The sequence below is a fragment of the Plasmodium gallinaceum genome, assembly GCF_900005855.1.
Source record: "Plasmodium gallinaceum strain 8A genome assembly, contig: PGAL8A_v1_98, whole genome shotgun sequence".
NCBI lineage: Eukaryota > Apicomplexa > Aconoidasida > Haemosporida > Plasmodiidae > Plasmodium > Plasmodium gallinaceum.
The window spans coordinates 1,194,795-1,204,055 of record NW_021628265.1 but is presented as its reverse complement, the minus strand read 5'-3'; the positions used below and the strand labels follow the sequence as shown (position 1 = coordinate 1,204,055).

The window sequence follows — 9,261 nt, the reverse complement described above, 5'->3', positions numbered from 1 at the left end:
TTCTTTTTTTTTTTTTTTTCTTTCTTTTTTTTTTTTTTTTTTTAATACATAAAAAAGCTTTATGCAGTATGTCAAAAAATGATAAAAAAAAATTGAATGATTCATCTTACAGTGGAGATGAAGATCGTTATGAAAGTAGTTTAGGTATAACAGAAAATGAAAACATTACTTCAAGTAATATATTAGTGAATTCAATGAAAATTGTTGATAATGATTTTAATAAATTTATAAATAACGAAGATTTAAATTTTTCAGTAGATTCTTCTTTTGATTATTCCAATAGTAATGCAACTAATTTGAAGAATAAAAAAGATGAAGTATCCCTTGTCGAATTGAATGATAAGAAAAAAGAAAAATACTCAGTTTTGAAAGAAAAAAATAAAAATGATAATTTGAATTTAACAAATTATGAGCTTAATAAAAATAATAAATTAACAAAAATAGCCACATTAATTGATAATAATGGCAATGAAAAAAATAAAATTCTTAATAAAAATAAGAATCTTTACAATATAGATAATGATCAAATAAAAGACAAAGGTAAAAATAAAAATGAGTTAAATATAGATATTAATATAGAAAATGAAGAAATGAATACTTTTGAAAAAGAGAAAAATATATACGAACATAGCCCATTTTGCCAAGAAGGATATGCAAATAGTAATAATCTTAATAATAACAATAGTATTATTAATAACAATATGAATAAAGACCCCATATACTTAAATGGAAATAATAGTGGTTCGAATATTGGTTTTTCTAATCATTTAGTTCAAAAAAATAAAAATTATGATAGAGTCATTAATTCGAAAGTTAATGATTTATCTATTTCTAATGACTACTTAAATAGTAGTTTAATGTCAAGTATGTTATATAAAGAAAATGAATTATGTTTTATTAAATATTTAATAGTTTGCAATTTTAAAAGTTATGAAAATGAAAACATTATAGGTCCTTTCTCAAAATTTACTGCTATAATAGGACCCAATGGTTCAGGAAAATCAAACATAATGGATTGTATATGCTTTGTTTTAGGTATAAATAATAAATATTTAAGAATAAAAAATTTAAAAAACTTAATATATCATAAAGAAAATGAGAAAATAGATAATTTAAATAAAAGAGAATGCTATGTAAAACTTATTTTAGAATGTAATAAAGAAAATGTTGAAATTAAAAGAACTCTAAATTATAAAGGAGTAAACAATTTTTATATTAATGATAAATTGGTAGATCATAAAGAATATATGAATTTTTTAAGGAAAAATAGAATTGAAACCAAAACAAAAACATGTCTAATTTTTCAAGGAGATATAGAAGAAATTATTAATAAAAAACCAACAGAATTATCTAAATTATTTGAGTACATTAGCGGGTCAGATGAATATGAACAAATTTATGAAGATATCAAAGATAAATTAAAAGAAAAACAAATAATATGTAAGAATTATTTAAATGAAAAAAAAAAAATAGAACAAGAATTGAAAATTCATAAAATTCAAATGAATGAAAATGTAGAACATAATCAACTTAAGGATGATTACGAAAATGATATAAAAATATTGTACTTATTTCGTTTATATCATTATTTAAAAAAAAAAGAAAAATTTAAAGAAGATTTATTAAATTTTAAAGAAGAGAAAATGGAATTTGAGCAAGATATTTTAAGTAAAAATAAAAAAATTGCTAATGATTTAGAAAAAAATAAATTAATTAAAAAAAAAGAGTTTTTAAAATTAGAAGATCAAATAAAAAATCAAAAAAATCAATTAAATGATCTCAAAATACATTTAAACGAAATAAACGAAAAGAGAAAATTTTGTGAGAATTCATTAAATAAAGTACAAGCCAATGAAAAAATTAAAAAAAATATGGAAAATCATTGTTCTAATTTTATTAATAATTTAAATCATCAAATAAAAGAACAAAATAAAAAATTAGAAGATGAATATAGAAATAAATTAAAAATTAACTTAAAATTTTTCAATAAATATGATAACATTAAAAAATTTTTTAAACAAAATTATCCAAATACATACGAATTACTTAAAGACGAAAAATATATAAACAAAATTAATGTGAATAATTATAATGATGAAGAGCAATTTAAAAATTATAATGTTATTCAATTAATAGAAAACCTAGATGACTATAAAAAATGCAAAGAAAAATATTTATATTTATGTGCTAACAGTAATATAAATATAAATAATTATTCCAATTTAGCTTTTTCTTTAAAAAAAGACATAAAAGAATTACAAGAAGAATGTGATAATTTCAGTAGGAAAAAGCAAAAAGAAATTTTAGAACATGAATCGGAGAAATTATCTCTTGATGAATTGAATGATCGAATAAAAAAATTAAATTATTTAATAGATCAAGATAAGAAATGTATTGAAAGTGATAAAAATAAATTAAGGGAGTTAAATATGAGTATATCTAATAATGAAAAACAAATAGAACATTTAGATGAAGAAATTAATGTATTAAATATCCATAAAAATGAATTAATTTTTTTTGAAAAAAGAAAAGAAGTTATAAAAAGTTTAAAGAATATGTATGGTGATGATGAAATATATGATGAAGTTTCAAATTTGTATGAAGTTAGTAATCAATTGTATTATACTGCTGTAAATAACGTTATTCATAAGTATAATAATTTTTTAGTAGTTAAAAATATAGAAACATGTATAAAATGCATTAAATATTTAAAAGATAACAAATTACATAAAATGGATTTCATTCCATTTGAAAATTTTGTATCTAATTTGAAAAAAAAAAAAGAAAAAAAAAATATGAGCGATAGTATGATGGATGATTCCAGTATGTATGTTAATAGTGAAAAATCCTCTTATAATATAATAGATAAAGTTATAAATACGTTTAAAAAAAAAAATATTATTTTAGCAAATAACTGTTTAGTATGTAATGAAAATTATAAAATTCTATTTGATTATTTAATTGGTACAAATACACTGATTGTAGAATCTATAAAAGATGCAGAAGATATCAAAGATAAGTTTCCTCAATTAAATATAAATGTAGTTACATTAAAAGGGCATATTGTTTCTAAACACAATAACTTAATTATTGATATTTCGTCAAGATATGCAGATAAAGAAAAATATAATAACAGAAGATTAAATATAAATCTATATAATAAATTAGTAAACGAAAAGGATATGTGCAGAAATAATATTAATGAATGTAATAAAAAAATCATTGAAATAAATGAATCATTAAGTAAAAAAAATAGTGAATTAGAATTAAATAAAAAAAAAATATCTAGTATTTTAATTAAAAAAGATATATTTGAAAAAGAAATTGAAGCAAAAACAATGGTTATTAATACATACGAAGAAAAGATTTCTAAATTAAAAAATATCGATATTAAAAATAAAATGAATACTTTAAATAATTATGAAAATGAACTATTAAAAGAAAGAAATAGCTTATCTTCCTTCCAAAAGGATTCTTTTGAAATTTTAAATAATAAATTCAAAGTAGAAAATATTTATGAGGCTATTGAAAATAATGGAAAAGAAATTGAAAAAATTAATGAAAATATAGACAGAATTAAAAATAATATAAAAAAATTGAATGATGATATTAATGAGTTATTAGATAAAAAGAATGAAATTAATTTATTCCATAAAAAAGATAAAGTTTTGAAAGAGGAAGATATTAAAAAAGAATTGGATGATTTAAAAGAAGAAGAAAATGACTTTAATAATAAAATAAATGAAATTAATGTTGTTATAAATAATTTAGAAAATCACAAGTTAACACTTCTTAAAGATTTAAATCAAATAAATCAGGAATTAAATGATTTAAGAGAAGATATAAATAATAATTTCGAAAAGTATGAAACTATTGAAAATAAAATTGAAAATTCTCAAAAAAAAATTGAAATTTATAAGAATTTTATAAAAGACTTAATAAATGAGTGCGATATAAATAGTATAAATATATTTATGACTAATAACATATTAAAGGATATTGATGACGAACATGATGATTGTCATGAAAATAATAATAAAAAAAAACGAAAAAAAAAGAAAAAACATATTAAACAAAATAATAAATATGAAAAGAGAAAAAGTAAATTATTAGAAGAAAGTGAAAATGAAGAAAATAATACTTCTTCCACAAGTAATGACACTACAGAAGATACAGAAAATGAGGAGGAAGATGATGATATTTTTTTATCAAATGTATCATTTGATATTTTATCTGAAGAATTAAAAAATCTAGAAAATGAAAAAGATATAAACAATGAAAAAGAAAAACTGGAGAAAGAAATAGAAAAAAAAAAAAAGTTTTTAAAATTAAGAAATGTGAATAGCAATGCAGAAAAGGAATATGAACAATTAGCAGAAAAATTAAAAGTAGTAGATGCATCATTATCACAAGAGAGAAAAGAATGCAATTTGTTTGAACGAAATTTTCGCATATTACAAAAAAAAAGGTCTTATAAATTTTTACATTGTTTTAATTATATAAAAAACATTATAGATAATGTATATAATAATTTAACATATAATGTAAAACATCATGTTGGAGGTCAAGCATTTTTAGATTTATGTAATTACAATGAATTTAATAAAGATGATGAGCCATTTTATTGTGGTATTAAATATAACAATATGCCACCAATGAAAAGATATTTTGAAATATCTGAATTAAGTGGAGGTGAAAAAAGTATAAGTGCATTAGCATTAATATTCTCCATTCAAAAATATATAAATAACTCTTTTATCATTCTTGATGAAGTTGATGCTAATATGGATCCCCTGAAAATTAGTTCTCTTACAAGATATTTAAATTCTATTAATAGCCAAGTTATTGTAATATCTCTGAAGGAAAAATTTTTTAGTAAAAGTCAAACATTAATTGGTGTATATAAAAATAAACATAAAAAATGTTCTAAGACCGTTACTTTAGATATAAGCAAATATCGTCAAGATGTAATAAATAATTAATAGAATTAATAATATATAAAACATATTTATAGTAATCAGAGCTTTTTGAAAATTTTTATCAAAAAAAATATTTTTAAATGAGAAAAAATAACTTAAATACTCTATTTTTAATTTTTATCAGTATCTTTTTTTTTTTTATCCAATATTTAAAGATAATTAAAATATATTATACCTTTAAAGTTTATTTAATAAGTTTTTTTTTTTTTTTTTTTTATATTCAAGAATATATATTTATTCTTTAACGTTAATAATATTTGAAATTTCTTAAATTTAATTTTTGATGATTAAAAAATACGATTGCATAACTTTCCAATGTTATATTTCGATTAACATACTTTATCAAGTAAACATTTTGCAATCCTTCTTCTAAAAGATAAAGAATTCTATATACACAATATATATATATATATATATATATATATATATATATATATATATATATAGGTAAGTAAAAGGTGAAAAAATAAAATTTACTATATTACCTTGAGAGATCAAGTAATTGCTTAACTTTTTTTCCAATAGACTGTTTTATTTTGCTATTACAAGATGCATAACTTAATAAAATAAAAAATTAAAAAAAAATATATGTATAAAATAAAAATTTTAATAAGTGATATATTTTTATAAAATGGATAAAAACATTTTTTTTTTTTTTTTTTTTTTTTAAATAAGTTTACCCTGACATATGATTAACCATATATTGAAAATATTTTTTATCAATGTTTAATTTTTTTAAATATTTAAATCCTAAAACTCTTTCCACATCACACCTATTTTTTGTAAAAAAAAAAAAAAAAATAAAAATAAAAATAAAAAGTGTAATAATTTATAATGAAATAATTAAAAGGTATATAAATATTTTAAATGTAATAACTTCTTTTAACCTGTGATGACAACATGGTGCTAAAATAAAATAGTTTTCTACATCATTATTCTTAGCATTATTTATTAGCATTCTAAAAAAAATAAAAATAAAAAAATAAGTAAAACAATATTTATTTAAGTAATTTTTTCAAATAAAAACCTTAATGCTAGATCTGTTCCATTTCCGCATAAATGTTTTGTTAAAAATATAACTCTTTGACAATCAAAGTTACTTAAAAAAGTGTTCATATTATTATAAACTCTAAAAAAAAAAAAAAAAGTAAAATAAAAAATTAAGTTATTATAATATTTTTAATTTCATTTTTTTTTTTTATTTTTCTACACATTGCTACACGAACTTTAAAATGTTGTTATTTCCTTGTGTTAAAAAACAGTATAATTTTTTAATATTTATATCAAAATAATTTTGAATGAATATCAAATTAGATTTTAAATAATCTTCTGATATTAAAAAATTTGTGTTATTATTTAGTTCGTTGTGTTCCTTTTTTTCATTTTCCATCATAACGTTATTGTTTAATTGATTTAACTTTTTTTTTTTATAGATATCTTTAAAATAATAAAAATTAATTATGTCAGGAATAAACATATTCTCTGATTTTATAATTCCATTTCTAATTAAATATATGAATTTGCTTAAATTAAAATCAGATATATCTGCTTTTATTCTATACATATCTTTGCTATTATTTTGAACTATATTCATAAAAAAATCCTTTTTCTCTTTTTTATTTCTAACAGATTCTTTTTCAATTATCATAATTTTACATCTTTCTTTTTGTGATTCTATATCTATAGTATTTTTATTATCATTTATTAAATTTTCTTTAATAAATTCATTCTCATTACATTTACCATCACTGTTTTTATTTCCTATTTTATTTATCATATTAAAATAAAATTTTTTAACTATTTCACCTAAATTGTTCATAACAAAATTTAACCATCTTGTAGTGTTTCCTTTACCAGCACCAAGTTCAATAAATAAATTATACTTGTTATCATTTATAAAAGAATTTATTTGATTAAATAAATTTTTAAAATATTCACTAAATGTATCATTAAAATATAATAGCAAAAACAACATGTTTATATTCTGTATATCATGCTTATCTAAATTTTCTAAAAAAAAATATATAGACATTGTTAAATTATCAAAATTATCTTCTCTATTGAATGTCTTATTTTTTATCCTTTTTATAATATTCGTTTTACAGCAGAGATAAATGGTTAGATATATTACAATACTAAGAACTTCATCCTTATTAAAATTTTCTTTATCAATAAAATTATATTTAAAATGATTGTTTGAATTAGTTTCTTTATTAATTTTTTCATTCAAAAATATATTCGCATCAATAAAATTTACTATATCTCTAATTATTTTGTAATTATGAATTTTTCCTATGTTTTCTAAATTTAAAATAGGTAAAGTATACTTTCTATTTTTTTTTTTTAAATGACTATTAACAGTAAAGAAATTATTAATCTGATTTTCCTCATTTACAACATTGTTATTTTTTTTTATATTATTCGTTTCATAAAAGAAATCTTCCTTTTTTTCATAAGTTTCATTATTTTTATTTTTGAAAAAAATTAATTTATTGATGTTTTTTTCTTCAACTTTTATCTCATTATTATCATTGTTATTTCTCCTTTTTTCTGATATAAATAATTTTAATTTATCAATATAATAAGTTAAAAAATCATCTGCATTGTTTAAATTAATATCTATTTGACTTTCATTATCATTATGAATTTTTCTTTTTAATTTTTCAAAAAATGAATTTTCTTCAAATTTTTTTATTAAATCATTTTTACCATATTTCAAATAATATTTTAGCAGTATATTATATTTTAACTCTAAAAATTGTTCATAATTTGTAATATTTATATATTTTTTTATAATGTCTATTAATTTATTAAATAAATCATAGTATTCACTTAGAATGTTTTCTATATTACTACCTTCCAATAAATATAGACTATCATTAACATGAGAAAAATAAAAAGGATTATAATGAAAATATAAATATTTTAGAAAAAGAGGGCACTTTTTTAAGTGTTTAATAACACTTTCATTTTGTTCTGATAAAAATGATTTATTTTCTAACGGGCATATATGTTGCATTATGTTTTCATATTATATATAAAGTGCAAAAAAAATATTGAAATATAAAGTGCGAAAATATGGAAGAGATCTTATATAAAATTTAAAACATATAAATTTTTTTCTTACTTTTATAAATATAATATTGATTAAATTATTATTTACTTTTTATTTTCTTTTTATATATATATTTTACATATTTTTTTTAAAGTTAGATTTTTGTTATAAAATATAAATTAAAATAATTTTTAAAAAAATAGAAAAAAAAAAAAAAAAAAAAAAAGAAATATTTTAAAATCCATTGAAGTACATATCAAATGCATCTTTTTTATATATCATAAGGTTAAATGAATAACAGAATTTTTTTTATTTTACAAATATTTAATTTTTTGAAACAAAATGATTCAGTAAGATGTTCATACTTATGTTTGTGTTGCTATTTATGTTAAAATGTTCATTACATATTTTTTCATAATGACATACATCCTATAAAAAATTTTAATAATATAAAAAAAAATTTAAGAAGAAAAAAATTGATTTTAATAATGAAAATTTTTAATTTAGAAATATATTTATATTAAACATTTTTTTTTTTTTTTTTTTTTTTTCTAAATAATTAGAAATAGAGGAATATATAGTATATTTTATTATAAATCATATAGATATTTTAAGTATGTTACTAAAAATATTTGTCTTTGTATTTTTTGATCATCAAGTATATCATTTTCCTATAAAAGATAATATAAGAACAAAATAAGATGGTAATAATAACTTAACTAAAAAAAAATATTTCAAATAATTTTTATTTTAGTATTTTTCATAATTTTTTCTTTTTATTTATCACATTTGATGAATCAGTTAAATTTAATTTAATTATTTTCTCATTCTGTTCACTAATTTTTACATTAACAATATTCTTTATCTACAAGATAAAAAAAAAAAAAAAAAAAAAAAAATGAAAATAAAAATTATTTATTCTTTTATGTTATGTTTATAGTTTAATATCAATTTTACTTCTTGAAGATAATGATCACTTATTTTATCAACTATTTTTGTTATTATTTCTTCAATTATAATCTATAAGAAAAATATAGAAATTAAATTTATATAAATATATATATCTATATATATATAAATATATTTTCTTTGTTTACATCTGCTATTATATCTTTATAAAAGGTTTTAAAAGAAATTAATGGAAGGATTATTTTGTCAACTTGTTCACTAGGTTTCTTGGGAATCTAATGAAAAAAAAAAAAAAAAAAAAAAAAAAAAATTTTTTTT

The 9,261-nt window shown here is 17.6% G+C and overlaps 3 protein-coding genes across 3 annotated transcripts in view; 1 reads left to right on the top strand and 2 right to left on the bottom strand.

The window, feature by feature from the left end:
- Positions 1-68: 68 nt before the first annotated feature.
- Positions 69-4,982, top strand: PGAL8A_00358100 (structural maintenance of chromosome protein, putative; the record flags this gene model as incomplete). Its single annotated transcript, XM_028672628.1, has 1 exon — positions 69-4,982. The coding sequence occupies one exon, from the start codon at positions 69-71 to the stop codon at positions 4,980-4,982; it is 4,914 nt and encodes a 1,637-aa protein (XP_028529162.1).
- Positions 4,983-5,226: 244 nt separating this feature from the next.
- Positions 5,227-7,998, bottom strand: PGAL8A_00358000 (conserved Plasmodium protein, unknown function; the record flags this gene model as incomplete). The annotated part of the gene is made up of 6 exons (XM_028672627.1): positions 5,227-5,365; positions 5,465-5,536; positions 5,660-5,752; positions 5,867-5,938; positions 6,007-6,108; positions 6,200-7,998. The coding sequence occupies 6 exons, from the start codon at positions 7,996-7,998 to the stop codon at positions 5,227-5,229; spliced, it is 2,277 nt and encodes a 758-aa protein (XP_028529161.1).
- A 360-nt stretch (positions 7,999-8,358) lies between these two features.
- Positions 8,359-9,261, bottom strand: part of PGAL8A_00357900 (conserved Plasmodium protein, unknown function) — a gene marked incomplete at both ends in the record, with an annotated part of 4,736 nt that continues 3,833 nt past the window's right edge. The window contains 5 exons of the mRNA XM_028672626.1: positions 8,359-8,463; positions 8,658-8,705; positions 8,822-8,899; positions 8,992-9,054; positions 9,132-9,218. Coding sequence (XP_028529160.1) covers positions 8,359-8,463; positions 8,658-8,705; positions 8,822-8,899; positions 8,992-9,054; positions 9,132-9,218 — 381 coding nt within the window. The remainder of the gene's footprint in view (positions 8,464-8,657; positions 8,706-8,821; positions 8,900-8,991; positions 9,055-9,131; positions 9,219-9,261) is intronic.